The 24361-nt window shown below is 40.6% G+C and overlaps 2 protein-coding genes across 2 annotated transcripts in view; one reads left to right on the plus strand and one right to left on the minus strand.

The window, feature by feature from the left end:
- Positions 1-3287: 3287 nt before the first annotated feature.
- LOC133631918 (prostaglandin E synthase 2-like) lies at positions 3288-16561 on the minus strand. The gene is made up of 7 exons (XM_062024108.1): positions 16262-16561; positions 6477-6665; positions 6344-6399; positions 4447-4599; positions 4081-4281; positions 3884-4001; positions 3288-3802 (listed from the first exon to the last, which is right to left on the minus strand). Exons 1-7 carry the CDS (start codon positions 16544-16546, stop codon positions 3674-3676), a joined length of 1131 nt encoding a protein of 376 aa, XP_061880092.1. The 5' UTR covers positions 16547-16561; the 3' UTR covers positions 3288-3673.
- A 5762-nt stretch (positions 16562-22323) lies between these two features.
- LOC133632642 (ral guanine nucleotide dissociation stimulator-like) overlaps positions 22324-24361 on the plus strand; it is a 62795-nt gene continuing 60757 nt past the window's right edge. Inside the window, exon 1 of the mRNA XM_062025189.1 lies at positions 22324-22922. Coding sequence (XP_061881173.1) covers positions 22902-22922 — 21 coding nt within the window. The 5' untranslated portion in view covers positions 22324-22901. The remainder of the gene's footprint in view (positions 22923-24361) is intronic.

The following is a 24361-nucleotide window of genomic DNA, read 5'->3' on the forward strand; positions in this document are numbered from 1 at the left end:
CCATCCTAGTCACGTCCGTTGTGTCCTTGGGCAAGACACTTCACCCTTGCTCCTGATGGCTGCTGGTTAGCGCCTTGCATGGCAGCTCCCGCCATCAGTGTGTGAATGTGTGTGTGAATGGGTGAATGTGGAAATACTGTCAAAGCGCTTTGAGTACCTTGAAGGTAGAAAAGCGCTATACAAGTATAACCCATTTATCATTTAACATTGATTTTGATTCATTATTATTTTTTGAGTCATGATGTTGATTAGATTGTGGGGGTTGCCGCTCATAAACACCAGGCACCCTAGTGTACTAGGCTGTATTGTGGGAGTCTAAAACTCCCCAAGAGTTAAAAATACACTAAAGATAAGGAAGAAAAAAGAAAGGAAGAAACTCAGGTTTCCACGGCAACAACTCTTTTGTTAATTAGATTGTGGGTGTTGCCACTCATAAACATCTCACACCCAAGTGTCCTAGGCTGTATTGTGGGATTCTAAAACTCCTCAAGAGTTAAAAGTACCCTCCTCAAAAAGAGGGTTTTTATTTGTCCCGTTTGACTCAGGTTTCCATGGCAACGGCTCCTCTGACGTTTAGATTGTGGGGGTTGCCGCTCATCAACATGTTGCACCCTAATGTCCTAGGCTGTATTGTGGGACTCTAAAACTCTTCAAGAGTTAAAAAATACCGTCCTGAGGAAGAGGGTTTGTCATTTGTCCCATTTGACTCAGGTTTCCATGGCAACAGCTCCTCTGATGTTGGTTAGATTGTGGGGGTTGCCGCTCATAAACATCTCGCACCCAAGTGTACTAGGCTGTATTGTAGGATTCTAAAACTTCTCAAGAGTTAAAAGTATCCTCCTCAAAAAGAGGAGGCTTTTCATTTGTTCCGTTTGACTCAGGTTTCCATGGCAACGGCATCTCTGATGTATGGATTGTGGGGGTTGCCGCTCATCAACATTTTGCACCCTAGTGTCCTACGCTGTATTGTGGGAGTCTAAAACGCTTCGAGAGTTAAAAAAGTAATCTCCTCAGGAAAAGGGTTTGTCATTTGTCCAGTTTGACTCAGGTATTCTACGGCAACTCCTCGGATGGTGATCAGATTGCGGGGGTTGCCGCTCATAAACACCACGCACCCTATTGTCCTAGGCTGTGTTGTGGGACTCTAAAACTCTTCGAGTTCAAAAATACACTCAAGAAGAGGAAGGTTGACTCAGTTTCCACAGTAACAAGTCTTCTGTTGATTATATTGCGGGGTTGCCGCTTATAAACACCACGCACCCTAGTGTCCTAGGCTGTGTTGTGGGACTCTAAAACTCTTCGAGTTCAAAAATACACTCAAGAAGAGGAAGGTTGACTCCGTTTCCACAGTAACAAGTCTTCTGTTGATTATATTGCGGGGTTGCCGCTTATAAACACCACGCACCTTAGTGTCCTAGGCTGTATTGTGGGATTGCAAAACTCCTCGTTGGACTCAGATTTCCATGGCAACGGCTCCTCTGATGTTTAGATTGTGGGGGTTTCCGCTCAACATTTTGCACCCTAGTGTCCTAGGCTGTATTGTGGGAGTCTAAAACTCCCCAAGAGTTAAACAATCTCCTGAGGAAGAGGATTTGTCATTTGTCCCAGTTGACTCAGGTTTCAATGGCAACCCTGTTGTTTGTTAGATTGTGGGGGTTGCCGCTCATAAACATCTCACACCCAATTGTCCTCGGCTGTATTGTGGGATCCTAAAACTCCCCAAGAGGTAAAAATACACTCAAGAAAATTCAGGTTGACTTAGGTTTCCACAGCAACGACTCTTCTGTTGATTAGATTGCAGTGGTTTCCCCTCATAAATAAAATAGACTATTTAGTTATATAATTGCTACATGCAAAATATGATGGAAAGACTAGTGTATGCTAGCAATGTTAGCATTAAAAAAAAATTATTTCCCTGTAACACACATGTTAAATATCTGCCTTAAATACTTGATCAAATAGTCTTAAGAGGACTTAAAGGCCTACTGAAATGAATTTTTTTAAATTTAAATGGGGATAGCAGATCCATTCTATGTGTCATACTTGATCATTTCGCGATATTGCCATATTTTTGCTGAAAGGATTTAGTATAGAACAACGACGATAAAGTTAGCAACTTTTGGTCGCTGATAAAAAAAAAGCCTTGCCTATACCGGAAGTAGCATGACGTCACAGGAGGAAGAATTCCTCACAATTCCTCGTTGTTTACAATGGAGCGAGAGAGATTCGGACCGAGAAAGCGACGATTACCCCATTAATTTGAGCGAGGATGAAAGATTTGTGGATGAGGAACGTTAGAGTGAAGAACTAGAGAGGCAGTGCAGGACGTATCTTTTTTCGCTCTGACCGTAACTTAGGTACAAGGTCTCATTGGATTCCACACACTCATTTTTCTATTGTGGATCACGGATTTGTATTTTAAACCACCTCGGATACTATATCCTCTTGAAAATGAGAGTCGAGAACGCGAAATGGACATTCACAGTGACTTATCTCCACGACAATACATCAGCGAAACTCTTTAGCTACTGAGCTAACGTGATAGCATCGTGCTTAAATGCAGAGAGAAACAAAATAAATAAATCCCTGACTGGAAGGATAGACAGAAGATCAACAATACTATTAAACCATGGACATGTAACTACACGGTTAATAATTCTCAGCCTGGCAAAGCTTAACAATGCTGTTGCTAACTTAGCAACCGGACCTCACAGAGCTATGATAAAAACATTAGCGCTCCACCTACACCAGCCAGCCCTCATCTGCTCATCAACACCCGTGCTCACCTGCTTTCCAGCGATCGACGGCACGACAAAGGACTTCACCCGGTCACAGATGTGGTTGGCGGCTAGCATCGGCTAGCGCGTCTGCTATCCAAGTAAGTACTCCTTGTTGTGTTGCTACAGCCAGCCACTAATACACTGATCCCACCTACAACTTTCTTCTTTGCAATCTCCATTGTTCATTAAACAAATTGCAAAAGATTCACCAACACAGATGTCCAGAATACTGTGGAATTGTTCGATGAAAACAGAGCAGATTGTATGGTGACACATTGGGTACGGATACTTCCGTTGCCGTCGTGACGTCACGCGCATACGCATCATACATAGACGTTTACAACCGGAAGTTTAGCGGGAAATTTAAAATTGCACTTTATAAGTTAACCCGGCCGTATTGGCATGTGTTGCAATGTTAAGATTTCATCATTGATATATAAACTATCAGACTGCGTGGTCGGTAGTAGTGGCTTTCAGTAGGCCTTTAAAAGGCTGTTTTATTTTCACAATATAGAAAAAAATGAAAACAGGATCTTGTCTTTATTTTTATTTACAACAGTGCACAAGAGTCACTTTGCATTCAGAGTCCATTTGTACTGGTGATGGCAGTGCCATGTAAAATGGAAGTAATCACACGTATCGTCTTTACCAGCTCAGCACGGACCAGTCAACACGTTTCCTGGACTCGTTCTCAGGGTGGAAATGGAAGTTTTTTTTTTTTTTACAGTACAGAAACGTCAAAGCTAAATATTGCAATAGAATCGCATCACTGATGAGTCACAATATTCTTTCATGCCACTGCAGTTCCTCCTTAGGCCAGTAGAGGTCAGTATTGAGTCCTAATGTCCTCAAAGCGCAGATGGTTTGTTATTGGAAGCAGCTTGCTTCTGTCCTCAGTGAGGTCCTTGGTGGTCCCGTGTGGCCGTCACCATGCGCCGGTACCAGTTCTTCACCTTGGTGTTGGACATCATGTCGTCAAAGGCCTGGAGGCCCTCCATCACCCGGAGAACGCCAAACACCGCCTGCCGGGGGGGGAGACGGAGAAGACGTGTTGGGTTATATCCGCGTATAGCGCAAACGTTAGCGTGACGGTGTTTCCGCACCAGGTCGGCCAGGTTGGGACAATCGCCGCCCATGAACTTCCTCTTCTTGCCGATGGCCGCCACCCAGTCGTTGACGGCCTTGTAGAGGTCCTGCCGCACGTCGTCCTGCAGGTTGTGCCTGAGCGTCGCGGCCGACAAGGCGTGAGACCAAACACCCGCCAGAACCCGACACGTTTCTACCGTTCGCGCGCACTCACCGACTTTTCAGCCTCTTGGCGATGACAAACATGGCCGCCGCACCCACGTACTTGGCGAAGAAGCCTTCGAAGGAGCCGAACTTGCCCTCGCGCACGATGTAGTCGAAGGACGCCAGCGCCTCGCCGGTGGTCCGGTACACGTTGGGGGAGATGAGGTGCACCAGCCAGTCGTCGGCCCACTGACGCCACTTCATCTCTTCCCTGACCACACCCAACCAGGACCAGCGGTCACAACGCTAGCCAGCTAACACGGTTAGCTTTATTTCATTTCTGGCTCAATGTGGTGCAGTTACACAGCCGTCCACTAGATGGGAGTGTTACTCTGCAACTTGACTGACGACCCTGGCCTCGATGATGCAAACTTACTTCTGCATGCCTTTCTCAGGGTAGGCCAGCGTGGTGTCGGCCTCGCTCAGCATGAGCCAGTACTTGTTGTTGTACTCCGTCACCGCCTTGCCGCGCTCGTTCACCGACTTCATCTCGGGGTAACAGCCCAGGATGTCGGACATCTTCTTCTCCCTGCGAGTTAGCATTGTTTTTGAAAGACAACCTTTTGCGGCTAATATTTCTGCCACATAGCAAATGGCACTACCAATGGCAGCCATGTTGCTAACACACCATTAGTCCGGAACACGGCTCTTTATTACAGAGCAATGCAGCTCCTCATTGCTGCCAGTGCTAGCATGTTGACTGTTAGCATTTTAGCTATTTTACTATTGTGAAAATGTATTGATAATTCCTGTAGTTAATGTTACCTTCCAATGTGCTAGCATGTTAAGATGTTAGCTATTTTATCATGTGAAAATATCTTGATGCTTCCTGTGCTTAATGCTACCTTTGTTCGTGCTAGCATGTTAACTGTTAGAATTTTAACAATTTTACTCATGTCATAATGCCTTGACACTTCCTTTGCTTAGTGTTACCTTTGTATGTGCTAGCATGTTAAAATTTGAGCTATTTTACTCATGTGAAAATATCTTGATGCGTCCTGTGCTTAGTACTACCTTTGCAAGTGCTAGCATGTTAACTGTTAGCATGTTAGAATTTTAGTTATTTTACTCATGTCATAATGCCTTGACACTTCCTTTGCTTAGTGTTACCTTTGTACATGCTAGCATGTTAACTGTTAGAATTTTAACAATTTTACTCATGTCATAATGCCTTGACACTTCCTTTGCTTAATGTTACCTTTGAATGTGCTAGCATGTCAAAATGTTTGCTATTTTATTCATGTCAAAATGCCTTGATGCTTCCTGTGCTTAGTGCTACCTTTGTATGTGCTAGCATGTTAACTGTTACAATTTTACTCGTGCCAAAATGACACACCTACAAAAGGTACTTGTTAGCATGCTGGAATTTTAGCTAGTTTACTTAAGTGAAATTGCCTTGATGCTTCCAGTGCTTAGTGTTACCTTTGTATGTGCTAGCATGTTAAAATTTTAGCTATTTTACTCATGTGAAAATATATTGATGCGTCCTGTGCTTAGTGCTACCTTTGTTTGTGCTAGCATGTTAACTGTTAGCATTTTAACAATTTTACTCATGTCATAACGCCTTGACACTTCCTTTGCTTAGTGTTACCTTTGTATGTGCTAGCATGTTAACATTTTTGCTATTTTAGTCATGTGAAAATATCCTGATGCTTACTGTGCTTAGTGCTACCTTTGTAAGTGCTGGCATGTTAACTGTTAGAATTTTAACAATATTACTCATGTCATAATGCCTTGACACTTCCTTTGCTTAATGTTACCTTTGTATGTGCTAGCATGTTAAAATTTGAGCTATTTTACTCATGAGAAAATATCTTGGTGCGTCCTGTGCTTAGTGCTACCTTTGTAAGTGCTAGCATGTTAACTGTTAGAATTGTACTCATGCCAAAATGACACCTACCAAAGGTACTTGTTAACATGCTGGAATTTTAGCTATTTTACTTAAGTGAAATTGCCTTGATGCTTCCAGTGCTTAGTGCTACCTTTGAATGTGCATGTTAGCATGCTAGCTTTTGTGAAGCTAATTTTGTGAGTATATACCTCAGTCATATTTAGGTACTTGCAACATTGGTATGCTAGCTTTTTTTTTTTTTTTAAAGGCAAATTTGAAAGGTATACGTATTCGTACTTAATGCATGCTATGTTAGCATGCTAAAATTTTAAACCAAATCTTCAAGTAGACACCTCAGAGTAATATATGTTGGACACTAACTGTAAGCATGCTATTGTTAGATTGGTACTGTTAGCATCTTGAGCTATTTTTGCTGACTTACTTGCTGACTAAGTAGGACTTGAGGGAGCTGATGATGACCGTCGAGTCGTTCAGTTGCTACCGATTAAAAAGAAAGAAAAGAAAACATGAGGTCAAGTCCACAGAACTGTAAGAAAGACATCCGGGCGTCCTACCAGGTCCTCGTCCACCATCAGGATGGGCACTTTTCTGTAGGCGGACCACTTGATCTCCTGGCGCATGACAGGGTTGACCTCCACGATGTCGTAGGCCAGACCATGGTAGTCCAGGAAGGCTCGCACTTTGCTGCAGAAGGGGCAGGTCTTGTACTGGTACAGGGTCAGCCTCAAGCCTCGGTCTGACACCTGGAACAGGAACCAGGTTTGTATTAGAATAACAGCACTTCCACCAGTAACACTCCCACGAGGAAATATTGCATTTTTGTAAGTATACACCTCACTCATATTTTAGTACTTGAAGCATGCTAGCTTTTTAAAGCTAATTTTGTAAGTATACACCTCAGTCATATTTTGGTTCTTGATGCATGCTAATGTTAGCTTTTTTAGGCTAACTTTGTAAGTATACACCTCAGTCATATTTTTGTACTTGATGCATGCTAACGTTAGTATGTTAGCTTTTTAAAGGCCTAATGAAACCCACTACTACCGACCACACAGTCTAAAAGTTTATATATCAATGGTGAAATCTTAACATTGCAACACATGCCAATACGGCCGGGTTAACTTATAAAGTGCAATTTTAAATGTCCCGGGGAACTTCCGGTTCGAAACGCCTCTGAGGATGACGTATGCGCGTGACGTAGCCCGGGGAACAGAGGTATGCCTTCCACATTGAAGCCAATACGAAATAGCTGTTTTCATCTCATTCTGGATGTATTCTGGACATCTGTGTTGGTGAATCTGTTGCAATTATGTTCATTGCATTATGGAGAAAGAAGCTGAGCAAGCAAAGAAGAAAGTTCTCGGTGCAAAGCGGACGTATTTTGCGAAGGAAGTCAGCAGCAACACAACACAGCCGGTGTTTCATTGTTTACATTCCCGAAAGATGCAGTCAAGATCGAAGAACTCGGATAACAGAGACTCTAACCAGGAGGACTTTTGACTTCGATACACAGACGCCTGTAGAGAACTGGGACAACACAGACTCTTACCAGGATTACTTTGATTTGGATGACAAAGACGCAGACGTGCTACCGTGAGTATGCAGCTTTGGCTTCCAAACATTTGATCACTTGCACGTACGTGCGAGTCACGTACGTAACTTTGTTTAAATATATAAGCTTTATGAACCTTGGGTTAGGTCAGGGGTCTCAAACTCAATTTACCTGGGGGCCACTGGATGCAGAAACTGGGTGAGGCTGGGCCGCAAGAAAAGATTTCTTAAAAAAAATCTAACATGCACTTTTTAATGAATTCACCTCCTTTGAATGGCTTTCCCGCCCTAGCAACCATCTCACTCACCATGTAGCTAGCTTTGACTGCTGCATCGCTCTTTTCGCTTGCTTTCTTGACGAAATCTTGTTGCCTCAGTAGACTGGTTTTAAAATTTGCAACCCGGTTCACTCCCCTAGTATTTTGCATACTCCTCAGCATGTCTAGTTGTATAATGACGTTTCAAATTGTATTCCTTGTGCAACGCAACTTTCTCTGTATCAACTACAGAAAAGAGCTATAAGGATTATTCATAAAGTAGATTACTTAAAACACACTAACATATTATTTATTAATTCTGGTTTATTGAAACTACAGGAGCTAGTAAAGTTACAGACATTATGTGTCATGTTTAAGGCTAAAAGTAAAACATTACCAGCAAATTTACAAAAAATGTTTGTCATCACTTCTGAGAATGAAGAGCATAGAAGAAAAGGTCATTTCAATTCTTGACGAAATCTTGTTGCCTCAGTAGACTGGTTTTAAAATTTGCAACCCGGTTCACTCCCCTAGTATTTTGCATACTCCTCAGCATGTCTAGTTGTATAATGACGTTTCAAATTGTATTCCTTGTGCAACGCAACTTTCTCTGTATCAACTACAGAAAAGAGCTATAAGGATTATTCATAAAGTAGATTACTTAAAACACACTAACATATTATTTATTAATTCGGGTTTATTGAAACTACAGGAGCTAGTAAAGTTACAGACATTATGTGTCATGTTTAAGGCTAAAAGTAAAACATTACCAGCAAATTTACAAAAAATGTTTGTCATCACTTCTGAGAATGAAGAGCATAGAAGAAAAGGTCATTTCAAACATCAGTATTCAAGGACAACTTTAAAACAAATGTGTATATCAGTGGTGGGGGTTAAACTATGGAATTCTCTTTACAAGAGATAAAAGATTGTAAAAATATATTCCAATTGAAAAAATATATAAGGACAGAACAATGAGATCATATGGACAGCCATAACTGTTTACATTTTGCTTTATATTTATTATTTTACTTATTTTTTGCCTACTTTTGTATTTGTTTTGTATCATCCTGTGAGGTGTATACTACTTATTTTGTTTTTTTTGTTCTTTTTGTACATCATGAAGTTTTGCACTTCTTGTGTTTTTTTGTTTGTTTTCGTTATATTTGGATGTAATTGTTTGTTTATATGATATCATTAAGTAAGACTACGTACTATGTTGAAGGGGGCAGAAAAATATAAGATTTTTCTTCATCCTGCTCCTTCTCAGGCATTGGTGTGTAAATGTATAATTTAAAAATTGAGGTATAATTGTCTATCGATCAAAGATGCACATCAATGAAGGAGATAAATAAAAATGAAATGAAATGAAATAAGACACGTCGGGGTGCCCCTGTGAAAGAAATATTGCATCAAAAATCGTCTCTGTCTGGAGCCAACGGGAGGAGGGTGGGGGGTGGAGTTTACAGTTACGGTAGCACAATTAGCCCCGAACGGGTTAACATCACCACGTCTGTATCAGCGCTGGGGTCCAGTGCACCACACTTTTGTATTGTCGCTCGCTCCTTCGGCGGAGTGCTCGTCTTCCCCGCCCGGACTGTTTACAACGGGGGCGGGAGCGAGCAGGCGGGCGAGGGAGGGAGGCAGGGAGGGAGGAAGGAAGAGCGTGTGTCATAGAAAAGCGGCAAAATGTTTCTCTGCTTGCATTACGCAAGTGACATCAATGCATACTTGCCAACCTTGAGACCTCCGAATTCGGGAGATGGGGGGGGTTGAGTTGGGCGGGGTTGGGGGTAGCGGGGGTGTTTTTGTAGCCCGGAAGAGTTAGGGCTGCAAAGGATTCTGGGTATTTGTTCTGTTGTGTTTATGTTGTGTTTAGGTGCGGATGTTCTCCCGAAATGTGTTTGTCATTCTTGTTTGGTGTGGGTTCACAGTGTGGCGCATATTTGTAACAGTGTTAAAATATAAATAAAATAAAATATGACCACCCTCAGTGTGAAATGTATGGCTGTTCCTCAAGTATGTCTTGCAATAACCTGCGTGTGTCTCTAGAAGCCTCATACAACATGTGTCTGGGCTGGCACGCTGTTAGTATGGAGAAAAAGATGATGCGGTGACAGATTCTAGAGGACACTGATGACAGTGCCATCACGGCACGCCCTCGATATTGTCGAGAGCCTCATACCACAACGTGATTGGTAGATTTCTTCAGCTCCGCACACAACGCTGTCAAGCGCCATTCATTTAAAACTCGCGGGCCGCACTAACATTAAACTTTCATATTAAGGTGGGGGCCGCAAAATAACGTCTCCCGGGCCACAATTGGCCCGCGGGCCGCGTGTTTGAGACCCCTGGGTTAGGTGAACGGTCTTTTGGGCTGAGTGATTGTGTGTGTTGATCAGGTGTTTGAATCGTATTGGCGTGTTCTATGGAGCTAGGAGCTAGCAGAGGAGCTAGGAGCTAGCATAAACACCTAGGTGTTTTTATGCAGGATTAATTTGTGGCATATTAAATATAAGCCTGGTTGTGTTGTGGCTAATAGAGTATATATATGTCTTGTGTTTATTTACTGTTGTAGTCATTCCCAGCTGAATATCAGGTACCGTGATAGCAGCTGCGCTTCCAAACATTTGATCGCTTGCCAGTACGTGCGCGTCACGTACGTTACTTTGTTTAAATATATAAGCTTTATGAACCTTGGGTTAGGTGAACGGTCTTTTGGGCTGAGTGATTGTGTGTGTTGATCAGGTGTTTGAATTGGATTGGCGGCTTATAAGGAGCTAGGAGCTAACATAAACACTGAGGTGTTTTTATGCAGGATTAATTTGTGGCATATTAAACATAAGCCTGGTTGTGTTGTGGCTAATAGAGTATATATATGTCTTGTGTTTATTTACTGTTGTAGTCATTCCCAGCTGAATATCAGGTCACCCCCGGCTCTCACAGCATCTTCCCTATCTGAATAGCTTCAACTCCCCACTAGTCCTTCACTTGCACTTTACTCATCCACAAATCTTTCATCCTCGCTCAAATTAATGGGGAAATTGTGGCTTTCTCGGTCCGAATCTCTCTCACTTCATGCGGCCATCATTGTAAACAATAGGGAACTTTGCGTATATGTTCAATTGACTACGTCACGCTACTTCCGGTAGGGGCTAGCCTTTTTTTATCAGATACCAAAAGTTGCGATCTTTATCGTCGTCGTTCTATACTAAATCCTTTCAGCAAAAATATGGCAATATCGCGAAATGATCAAGTATGACACATAGAATAGATCTGCTATCCCCGTTTAAATAAAAAAAATTCATTTCAGTAGGCCTTTAAGGCTAACTTTCTAAGTATACACCTCAGTCATTTTGGTACTTGATGCATGCTAATGTTAGCATGCTAACTTTTTAAAGATATTTTTTAAGTATACCCCTCAGTCCTATTTTAGCACTCGAAGCATTTTAGCGTTAGCATGCTTGCTTTTTTAAAGCTATTTTTTTAAGTATACACCTCGCTCATATTTTAGTACTTGAAGCATGCTAACGTTAGCATGTTAGCTTTTTTAGGTTACTTTGTAAGTATACACCTCAGTCATATTTTAGTACTTGAAGCATGCTAATGTTAGCTTTTTTAGGTTACTTTGTAAGTATACACCTCAGTCATATTTTGGTGCTTGATGCATGCTAATGTTAGCTCATATTTTAGTACTTGAGGCATGCTAGCTTTTTAAAAGCTAATTTGGTAAGTATACACCTCAGTCATATTTTTGTACTTGATGCATGCTAACTTTAGTATGTTAGCTTTTTTAGGCTAAATAAGTAAGTATACACCATCATATTTTTGTACTTGATGCATGCTAATGTTAGCTTTTTTAGGCTAACTTTTTAAGTATTCACCTCAGTCATATTTTTGTACTTGATGCATGCTAATGTTAGTATGTTAGCTTTTTTGGGCTAATTTTCTAAGTATACACCTCAGTCATATTTTTGTACTTGATGCATGCTAATGTTAGTATGTTAGCTTTTTTAGGCAAATTTTGTAAGTATACACCATTATATTTTTGTACTTGAAGCATGCTAATGTTAGTATGCAAGCTTTTTTAGGCAAATTTTGTAAGTATACACATAGACATCTTATAAGTAGATGCAGCATTGGCTGCTGTGATGCGAGAAATTGGACCGCCATCTTGAAGTGGTGATGAGGAGCCGGCGAACAGCCTAAACTGACAGTTGACAGGTAGAAAACAAAGATGCCGGGCTGGTGTTCAGCGTTTTCCTGCTCAAATGAGCGGACTGTTGAAAATAGGAATCGGGGGATTACTTTTCACAAGTAAGATTTAACATTAACGTACTATTGGTTGTATTTTGTGAAAAGAATAAGTAATATATGTTAGCTAACTAGACAATCAGATGGACAGTGGCTATACAGTATTATCCATCCATCCATTTACTACCGCTTGTCCTTTTGGGGCCGCGGGGGCTACAAGCCTAAATTTAAAACAAAATTCACCAGCCGCCACTGATTATGATGCATTCTCATTTTAGGCAAAGTATAAGACAATACTTTCTTAACAGTATAATTGTAACCAGGAATAAGTCTTCAAGTAACAATATTCAAATACTAACATTGTTGGGTAAAACAGAATTTGGTTTTATTCTTAATCCAGTGAAACAGATTGGTGGTTTTAGCTGATATAAAGACTGTCAGGTGTTTATATATGTTTGTGTATTTGGCAGACGCTTTTATTCAAAGCGACATACATAAAAAATACATGTAAAACAATCACTGTAAACATTATCATTTAAGGGAAGAATGTAAAACAAAATATCAATACAAAGTGTCAAGACAGAATAAACTCTCTGCTGCTGCAGCAACAGAGATGCAGTCTTTAAGATATATAGATATCTAATGTATTCATACATTGTTTATGTAAGATATACGCATGTATATAAATAACCTAATCATATTGTTTCTTCAACTTAAAAATAGCTGACCGTTTTCCCCCCCTTCTCTGGGATTATGTTCCCAGTTTTGATCTCGGACGTCTGGTCACTTATAGCATATAAGAATATTCTATTACTGTTAAGCAAACTATGAATAATAAAACACGCCAAAACATGTGTACTTTATCATAGCTACACGTATAATAAAATAAATAATAAATGGGTTATACTTGTATAGCGCTTTTCTACCTTCAAGGTACTCAAAGCGCTTTGACAGTATTTCCACATTCACCCATTCACACAACCATTCACACACTGATGGCGGGAGCTGCCATGCAAGGCGCTAACCAGCACCCATCAGGAGCAGGGGTGAAGTGTCTTGCCCAAGGACACAACGTACGTGACTAGGATGGTAGAGGGTGGGGATTGAACCCCAGTAACCAGCAACCCTCCGATTGCTGGCACGGCCACTCTACCAACTTCGCCACGTATGACAAAAAAGCGTGTGAAAATCAGTGGTATTCAGTGAGGTAAGATTAATTAAATGCGCTGACAGTTCGTTGCTTCTGCCAAATGAATTGCACGGAGTGGAGCGGATCACCACTCCAAGATGGCGGCCCCGCGTCTTGTCAGCGCCAGTAGGCAGTAGTGCTCTATGCTGCGTCTACTTATAAGATTGATTGATTGAAACTTGTATTAGTAGATTGCACAGTATAGTACATATTCCGTACAATTGACCACTAAATGGTAACACCCGAATAAGTTTTTCAACTTAATTTTCCTGAGGGAACTCTCCTGAAGGAATCAATAAAGTACTATCTATCTGTCTATCTTGTTTAAGTCGGGGTCCAAGTAAATCAATTCATGTTACAAATATATCCTATCAGGATAATACAGTCATCACACAGAGTATATACTTTGAATTATTTACAATCCGGGGGATGGGTTGTGGAGGGGGGGGGGTGTTTGATATCAGTACTTCAGTCATCAACAATTGCATAATCAGAGAAATGGACATTGAAACAGTGTAGGTCTGACTTGGTAGGATATGAACAGCAAGCAGTGAACATAGTGAGTTCAGAAAGCATAAGAACAAGTATATACTGTACATTTGATTATTTACAATCCAGGGAGGTGGGATGTGGAGGGGGGGGAGGGTGTTAGTCAAGGGTTAAAGTTGCCTGGAGGTGTTCTTTTAGTGCGGTTTTGAAGGAGGATAGAGATGCACTTTCTTTTACACCTGTTGGGAGTGCATTCCATATTAATGTGGCATAGAAGGAGAATGAGTTAAGACCTTTGTTAGATCGTAATCTGGGTTTAACGTGGTTTGTGGAGCTCCCCCTGGTGTTGTGGTTATGGTGGTCATTTAGTCTGATGATTAACTTGTGTGATGACTGTATTATGATGATAGTAGATATATGTATCATGAATCAATTGAAGTGGACCCCGACTTAAACAAGTTGAAAAACTTATTCGGGTGTTACCATTTAGTGGTCAATTGTACGGAATATGTACTTCACTGTGCAACCTACTAATAAAAGTTTTAATCAATCAATGAAAGAAATCGTCTAAAATTGAATACTTTGGAAAAACTGTTTTTTTTAAATAAAAGTGTAAAAAATAAATTTAAAAAAATCCCAGTCCACAAGCATCCTCATTCACAACACGTTCTCTTAGATTTCCATGTTATGATACATGTTCACATTTTTTATTGACTGTATCTAAAAAAGATTAAAATATATTTTTATTTAAATGAAGGTATGAAATAATCCTAAATTAAATACAATGACTTGGTTTATATTATTGTATATACTAGGGGCGGCGTGGCGAAGTTGGTAGAGTGGCCGTGCCAGCAATCGGAGGGTTGCTGGTTACTAGGGTTCAATCCCCACCTTCTACCATCCTAGTCATGTCCGTTGTGTCCTTGGGCAAGACACTTCACCCTTGCTCCTGATGGCTGCTGGTTAGCGCCTTGCATGGCAGCTCCCGCCATCAGTGTGTGAATGTGTGTGTGAATGGGTGAATGTGGAAATACTGTCAAAGCGCTTTGAGTACGTTGAAGGTAGAAAAGCGCTATACAAGTATAACCCATTTATCATTTTATTTATGACTAGGTCATAAAATCAGTGTCAATTGAGTCGGTCCATAGGTTGCCTGTAGGGATTTTTAATGTCCAGCAGATGTCAGTGTTTAATGACACAGTATCAATACAGTTTTGCAATGTGTCGAAATGCTTCATGACGCCTCATCAACCCATCACTAGCTGACAGTTCATTGCTCCTGCCAAATGAATTGCACCGATTGGAGCGGATCACCACTCCAAGATGGCGGCCCCGCGTCTCGTCAGCGCCAGTATGCAGTAGCGGTCGATGCTGCGTCTACTTATAAGATCTCTATGAGTATACACCTCAGTCATAGGGATGGGCGATACCACACTTTTAGGATTCGATACGATAACGATACTTTTTCTTGCATTTTCATCGATACCGATACCAATAATTTCTTATTGGCAATTTTTTGTCAGTCAAAAATATTATTACTATTGTTATTATTCAAGACAAATCACAAGACTAATACAGACCATTTATACCACATTTATTATGGTCAATATATAATAAAAGTAAAATTAAAATAAATAACATAAATATGAAAAATAAATTAAATATTATATATAATAATAACTATATATTATATATAATAATAATTAAATATTAGGGCTTTCCAATTAACAGTCAAATCCGAATTGTAAGAAGCTGCAGTTATTTTTTAAAGTTTGTGATATAACTAGCAATTAATGAAATATGAAATAGGCTAATGTTTTCGAAATGTAAGAAATCATGTTACAGATTAAAACCAAAATCACATTCAATCATATATTCAAGATTTTCTTGGAAAAAAATAAAACTAATGCAAAGATGAAGAATCTCCAAATTGTATCTCTTTCTTATCTTATTTTAAATACTCAAGCAATTTTCAACTAACAGTAAATTCCCTTGTGTGGAAATTATTTGAATTTAGGATAATCATTTAAACAAAAATATTCAGTAAACATTACTAAAAAAAAACAAAAACAATGCCTGTTTTAAGTCAACAATTGGACAACACTGGATATCACGTGACTGGGCCAGCTCAATACTCTGCCAGGTACAGGGGTGTCCCAGCACATAGTAAGTTAAGTAAGTAATCAAAAACATCTGAAAGTGATGCTTGCACCCCCCACACGCCGTTTTTTGGTTTATATCGATACTTTTTTCAGAAAAGTGATGCCAAATGAGTAGCGTGTGAGTATCAATATATCGATACCACAGGATCGATACGCACATCCCTACTCAGTCATCTTTTGGTGCTTGATGCATGCTAATGTTAGCTCATATTTTAGTACTTGAAGCATGCTAGCTTTTTTTAGGCCAATTTTGTAAGATACACCTTAGTCATATTTAATTGCAGTTTTCGGGCTAATCGCCTGTTAGCATGGAAGCTAATTAGCTTGCCTAGTTAGCATAAGTGAAGCGCACTTAAGTGTGTAAGTATGGAAGTGTGCGAGTTAAGACAGTCACAAAACATGATAAATGTTTACATTAATATTTCATTCCCGCTCACTTTGCAGTGGTCCTGGGCCAGGTGCTGTTGGACCCAGTACAACTTGGCGGTGTGGTAGAGACCCAGGCCGCCGCCGAGCAGGAAGGCGCAGCCCAGAGCCCTGCTGCCGCCTACGCGTAGTGCGAACCGGGCCCCCGTCCCGCCGGTACACCCGGTACCATAGGCTCTCCGGTAGAGGGAGGTGACGGTGCCGGGATGACTGTCCAGCACTGCCCGGCCGACCTTAAGGAGAGACCTGCCGCAGGCCGCCGCCATCTTGGTTTTACGTAAATTCCCACAATGCATTGCGTGAGAGGCTGCGCGGGGCAACATTTACCCTGCCTGTGGTCTGCCAGGATAAGCACCGCCCACTCATGACGTCACGGGCTATGATTTATATTCAATGGACCCCAAAAGGGACAAGCGGTAGAAAATGGATGGATGGATGGACCCCAAAAGGGACAAACGGTAGAAAATGGATGGATGGATGGACCCCAAAAGGGACAAGCGGTAGAAATGGATGGATGGATGGATGGGTTGTGTTTAAGGTGAATATGAACACTTTAGTTAGAAAGAAAACAGCATACAGTTTATTGATTTTAATCAGAAGTGAAACAAAATATTTGAAGTTAGGCAGCTGAAAATCTTATTTGTTTGAATTATATTTTAATAATATTGTCAAGTCAAAGCAAAAGCAATGAACTTTCCGTTACCCTAATTTGCTTGTAATAAAAATGATGTACTAAAATTAAACATAATAATAATATATATATATCATTCCATCCATCCATCTATCTTCTTCCGCTTATCCGAGATCGGATCGCGGGGGCAGCAGCCTAAGCAGAGAAGCCCAGACTTCCCTCTCCCCAGCCACCTCGTCCAGCTCTTCCCGGGGGATCTCGAGGCGTTCCCAGGCCAGCCGGGAGACATAGTCTTCCCAACGTGTCCTGGGTCTTCCCCGTGTCATCCTACCGGTCAGGCGTTCGGGTGGCATCCTGACCAGATGCCCGAACCACCTCATCTGGCTCCTCTCCATGTGGAGGAGCAGCGGCTTTACTTTGAGCTCCTCCCGGATCACAGAGCTTCTCACCCTATTTCTAAGGGAGAGCCCCGCCACCCGGCGGAGGAAACTCATTTTGGCCGCTTGTACCCGTCATCTTGTCCTTTCGGTCATAACCCAAAGCTCATGACCATAGGTGAGGATGGGAACGTAGATCGACCGGTAAATTGAGAGCTTCGCCTTCCGGCTCAGCTCCTTCTTCACCACAACGGATGGATACAGCGTCCGCATTACTGAAGTCGCCGCACCGATCCGCCTGTCGATCTCACGATTCACTCTTCCTCACTCGTGAACAAGACTCCGAGGTACTTGAACTCCTCCACTTGGGGCAAGATCTCCTCCCCAACCCGGAGACGGCACTCCACCCTTTTCCGGGCGAGAACCATGGACTCGGACTTGGAGGTGCTGATTCCCATCCCAGTCGCTTCACACTCGGCTGCGAACCGATCCAGTGAGAACTGAAGATCTTGGCCAGATGAAGCCATCAGGACCACATCACCCGCAAAAAGCAGAGACCTAATCCTGCAGCCACCAAACCAGATACCCTGGATATAGATGTATCATATAATTATATATGTATGTATATATGTACTATATATTATAATTGTGTATCATATATTGTTATGCCCATTTGATTGTAGAATCTTACTGACACCTTGTGGCGATAGGAAAATACTACACTTCATTTGTTTGGGCACTTCCGGGTTTACGATGTCAGTTCAGTTCATTGAGACAATTGAGAAGTAGACAAGTTGTGTTAGCTCTTACAAGCCTTGGAAAAGGTAAGTCTGTAAGTAAACTGTTTAACTTGATATCAGACAGGAAGAGGCACCATCACACCGTGACACGTACACGATTGGAATACTGAACAACAAATCAATGATTGAAGTGACAAACTTGCCATGCAAGCAATACCCCGTTTGTTGACAAGAAGCTATGACAGTCATGGGAGCATTCCATCTCTTTATGAAGCAGAGGTAACACAAAAAGATTTAAAAGAGCTGGCGTTGTTTAACTATTAAGGTGGAAAGTGGTTAAATTTGATACTAAGATGTTTATTGAAAAACGATTTTTGTGCACTGTTTTAATGGATGTTTTGAGGACTTAAAATGGCTGCGAGTCATACATTTCCACCATTGAAATAGTTTCAACACTCAGCAGTATTTGTTTGATGAGAGTGCTGTATATTATATATATATTTTTTTTTCTGTCTTGCCTCTTGGTGAGGGTGGTCGCATTTTTCCCTGCTCCTCCTCCTTCCCGCTTGCTTTCTTGTGTCCTTGTCTTTGTCCGAACTTTTTGAAGCCTCTTTTCTTGAGCTGTCCTCAAATCTAAACATCAAAATGAATTTGATCAACTGGACTCTCGACGCAATTGACACAGTCTTTTCGACAAGGAAAAGAGGTTCGGGGGAGCCTGGCTGCCCTGATGGAACCATTGCTGCGGGGTACGTGAGAGACTCCTGGAATACTTGGAGAATCATGTGCCTCTCAGTCCTTTCCATCGAGGACGTGGAAGACATCTACCTATTTGGAGCTGTGATCGCAGGGAATTTGCTGATTGGGCTGGGCATTGCTCTGGTGTATCGTCAAATTCGGAAGACGATGGCAGCCACTCAAGGGGCCAACAGGCTGTTCAACGCAATGGAAGGATTGGGTCGTGCTGTGGGATCACAGACTGGAGCGATTGCTGATTTGAATCGCAAGGTAGATTCCATCTTGATGAAGTTAGAGAAAGAATAAATTGGAATTGTCAGAGCCAGCATACAGAGCAGGAATGTCATTGTTTTGACTGCTCGAAGAAAAAACAACATCTTAATCTACGATTTGACTCCCTCGAATGGCCTTGAGGAACAGGCTGTTTGAAAACACTCCCCTGAGGACTCCTCAAAGATGGACGCTTTTGACCTTTCCCTTTTTTTTCAAAAGCACCTGGGTCGGACTCTTGAACTCTTGAACTCTTGGGGCCGGCCTCGGCCCATAAAGACAATTCCAACATCTCACCCAAGTTAATTGGGCATACATGCACGCACACACCCCTCCCCAAATCAACGCCTTCACCACTGCTTAATTCCTCCGGGGTTGTGGGGGCTGAGTAGCGCTCAACAGCAGCTGCCGGCCTCCAAAGTCCTGTTGGATGACTCTGTTGCGAGTTGTTGTGATTACATGTACCTTGTTTATGTGTGCCATGCTATGTGAGGTTTTTTCCTCGGACTCAGTCTGGACCATTCCTGAGGGTCCAGCCTCAGACTGATATTTTTTTTACTCTCCCCCCCTTCCCCAATGTCACCTTTTTCCCACCTTTTTAAGGAGCGCCCTAAGTGGCTGATCCGTTGGCGGTCCCGTCTTGTCTCCCTGTAACGTATGTCTGCTCTTAGCGGGATTGTGCCGAAAATGTAATTTCAGTTCTTATGTGTCTTGTACATGTTAAGAATGGACAAATAAAGCTCTGATCTGATCTGATCTATATTTGTGTAAAGCTAATATTTACATATATCGTATTACATTTCAGTATGTTATTTGAATCACATAGCTTATACATTTGTCATTGTGTGTATTTCAGTTTTACATAAAAGTCCAGTGCAAGACAAAAGTAAAGATACAATAAAGACAAAGCAAGATCAACAACAATAAAGAGCCTAAATGGATTCATCTGCTTTGGAACTTTATTAGAACGTCTTGGATTGTTTGTTAGCTGTCTGCCAAGCTGTATAACCTCAACACATATAGTGAGGGCAGAACATATATAATAATGTATATCATTATATATAGTATATTAAATATAAGTTATTTTAAATATATTATATAGTAACAACAAATAAAGATTTGAAACACATTTGGTACCAGGTCAACCCTATACATACTGTACATATACATGTTTATTATTATTTTATTATAGAAACCCCAAAAGCAGTGAAGTTGTCTCGTTGTGTAAATAGTAAATAAAAACAGAATACAATGATTTGCAAATCCTTTTCAACTTATATTCAACTGAATAGACTGCAAAGACAAGATATTTAACGTTTGCAATGGTAAACTTTGTTATTTTTTTTGCAAATATTAGCTCATTTGGAATTTGATGCCTGCAACATGTTTCAAAAAAGCTGGCACAAGTGGCAAAAAAGACTGAGAAAGTTGAGGAATGCTCATCAAAGACTTATTTGGAACATCCCACAGGTGAGCAGGCTAATTGGGAACAGGTGGGTGCCATGATTGGGTATAAAAGCAGCTTCCATGAAATGCTCAGTCATTCACAAACAAGGATGGGGCGAGGGTCACCACTTTGTCAACAAATGCCTGAGCAAATTGTCCAACAGTTTAAGAACATTTCTCAACCAGCTATTGCAAGGAATTTAGGCATTTCACCATCTACAGTCTGTAATATCATCAAAAGGTTCAGAGATTCTGGAGAAATTACTGCACATAACATTGAATGCCTGTGACCTGTAAGCGACATCATTGTGTAAAGGATATCACCACATGGGCTCAGGAACACTTCAGAAAACCACTGTCAGTAACTACAGTTGGTCGCCAAATCTGTAAGTGCAAGTTAAAACTCTACTATGCAAAGCCAAAGCCATTTATCAACAACACCCACAAACGCTTCGCTGGGCCTGAGCTCATCTAAGATGGACTGATGCAAAGTGGAAAAGTGTTCACAAAAAGTCCACATTTCCAATAGTTTTTGGAAACTGTGGACGTCGTGTCCTCCAGAACAAAGAGGAAAATAACCATCAGGACTGTTACAGGCGCAAAGTGTAAAAGCCAGCATTTGTGATGGTATGGGGGTGTATTAGTGCCAAAGGCATGGGTAACTTACACATCTGTGAAGGCACCATTAATGCTGAAAGGTACATACAGGTTTTGGAGCATCATATGTTGCCATCCAAGCAACGTTATCATGGACGCCCCTGCTTATTTCAGCAAGACAATGCCAAGTCACGTGTTACAACAGCGTGGCTTCATAGTAAAAGAGTGTGGGTACTAGACTGGCCTGCCTGTAGTCCAGACCTGTCTCCCATTAAAAATGTGTGGTGCAATATGAATGCTAAAATATCAGAATGGAGACTGTTGAACAACTTAAGCTGTACATCAAGCAAGAATGGGAAATAATTCCACTGCAAAAATGTGTCTCCTCAGTTCCCAAACCTTTACTGAGTTTTGTTAAAAGGAAAGGCCATGTAACACAGTGGTAAAAATGCCCCTGTGACAACTTTTTTGCAATGTTTTGCTGCCATTGAATTCTAAGTTAATGATTAAATGCAAAAAAAATTAAGTTTCTCAGTGTGAACATTAAATATCTTGTCTTTGAATATATACCCTGTATATATATATATATATATATATATATATATATATATATATATATATATATATATATATATATATATATATATATATATATATATATATATATATATATATATATATATGTATATATATATATATATATATGTATATATATATACATATATATATATATATATATATATATATATATATATATATATATATATATATATATATATATATATATATATATATATATATATATAGTAATATTTTTTTAAATACATTTGTTCTAACCAAGCACTATCTGTTTGCCTGCCATAAATATGATGTCCTAAAATCCAGCTTATACATCTTAAAAAATAAGAGTAATCTAAAGTTTCTATTTTCCTTACTGCAATTAATATAGCTCACATATTAGTTACATATATACAGAAATCAACTTTTTATAAAAAAAAAAATGTAAGCATGACAGAATAAATATCTAAAACAAAGCTAAAGAAAATAGTATGCATGATCACATATTACTATTCTTAAATATTATTATTATTGAATATTATATATTAAAATAATGTATTTTTCATTTATATGTTTGGTATTTCAAAATGAAATTCAAATAAACCAGTGTTTTTTCTTATTAAATACCCTTTCCCCCCTGTTATTTCGACTATATGATGCGTTAAAGGGACCTCCCGTTTCCACTGAGCCTGCTTCGTGCTACGTGTGATGCGTTCAAGACCGTGGTACACGGGAACGGCGAAGAAGAGGTCTCTCGCAGCATCCATTAAAAGCATCCCGTGGTCGCGGTCACACATCGCCGCCGCGTCCGAGCCAGAGCGACTGCACGTCAGTGGGGATGCCGGACGGCGAGGCGGTGGTTCGGTTTGGAGATGAGCGGCCGGAGCCCACCTTCCCCCTGCCTGCTTGCGGCGGAGCGCGGATGGACGACGGCGGGAGGAGACAAATAATCACTCCACGTTAGCCTGCTAGCATGCTAACTAGCTAGCTGTTAGCTTTCTGCTGGTTTTTTTTCCACCGAGGAGCCCCCCCACCTACGCCGAAAAACCCCCACGCCATTCCCCGCTGATGAGAGACATGCTGGAGGCGAGGAGGACATTTGTGTTCGGAAAAAAAGGCTTCGTAGTTGTCGACTGAAGCGACAGTTAGCTCTTTTTTTTCGTAATTTTGCTTTTTTTTGTCTTCTCTCCCACTGATGGGGATGCTAGCCGAGGATGCTAACAGAGGATGCTAACAGAGGATGCTAGTAGAGGAGAGCACCTGAACACACCATCAAGGACATGACACCGAGAGAATGATCATGCTGGAAAAACAGGTAAGCATCTTTAATGACGTGCACACCTTTTCTTTAAAAAAAAAAATTACACTAAATAAATAGTGATTTAAAGAACATTTAGAGGAGATTATTTGTGGGGGAAGAAGTAACATCGGTACAGCAGCTACAGTACAGGTGTTGTATTCAAGACCGCTGGGAAGTGTAGGAAATTACCCAATTAGGTCAAGGAGTGTCCAGTTATGGACGTAACTATATGCAAATTTCATATTACGGTTATCATTATTATCACGGCATTGTTGAATGTGCTCAAAAAGTACTTTTGACCAAGTTTCATTTGAAACAAAATATATATATATATGAAGATATATATATATATATATATATATATATATATATATATATGTATATATATATATATATATATATATATATATATATATATATATATATATATATACAGTGACGTGCAGTGAGGTTCATGGCTGGTGAGGCACTGACTTCATCACAGTCAGATTTACAAACTTATGAACCCTAAAGAGTATCTTATTCACCATTTGATTGTCAGCAGTTAACAGGTTGTGTTTAAAAGCTCATAACAGCATTCTTCCGTGCTTGGCACTCAGCATCGAGGGTTGGAATTGGGGGTTAAATCACCAAAAATTATTCCCGGGCGCGGCGCCGCTGCTGCCCACTGCTCCCCTCACCTCCCAGGGGGTGAACAAGGGGATGTGTCAAATGCAGAGAACACATTTCATTACACCTAGTGTGTGTGTGACAATCATTGGTACTTTAACTTAACTTTAACTTTACACATACAAACTGTAGCACACAAAAAAGCACATTTAATAAAAAAAACGTTATTATGGTCTTACCTTTACTTATAAATGAAGTCCATATTTTATGTTTGTATTTTTATATTCACTGATGAAAGTATTTGGCAGTCCTTGAACTCACCATAGTTTGTTTACATGTACAACTTTCCCTGACGCTGCCACAGAAAGACGTGTTTTATGCCACTCCTTTTTTGTCTCATTTTGTCCACCGAATGTTTTATGCTGTGCGTGAATGCACAAAGGTGAGCTTTGTTGATTTTTTTGACTTGTGTGGTGTGCTAATCAGGCATATTTGCTCAGTGCATGACTGCAAGCTGATCGATGCTAACATGCTATTTAGGCTAGCTGTATGTACATATCGCATCATTATGCCTCGTTTGTAGGTATATTTGAACTCATTTAAATTCCTTTACTTATGTTGTTTGTTTGTGCGCCATGTTGTTCCAGACCACAGCAAACGTTAACCAGCTTGCAAAGATTGTAATAAATCCGGTAGAGGACGACAAAATTGCGACACACAGTCATTTTTAGTGTTCGGAAAATGACTTTTAAAAAGTAATTAATTATAGTTACTCGTTACTTTACCGAAAAAGTAATTGGATTAATAACATAATTACTCTTTAATAAATGTAATTAATTACTAGG

Source organism: Entelurus aequoreus, linkage group LG17 (assembly GCF_033978785.1).
Source record: "Entelurus aequoreus isolate RoL-2023_Sb linkage group LG17, RoL_Eaeq_v1.1, whole genome shotgun sequence".
NCBI classification, from domain to species: domain Eukaryota; kingdom Metazoa; phylum Chordata; class Actinopteri; order Syngnathiformes; family Syngnathidae; genus Entelurus; species Entelurus aequoreus.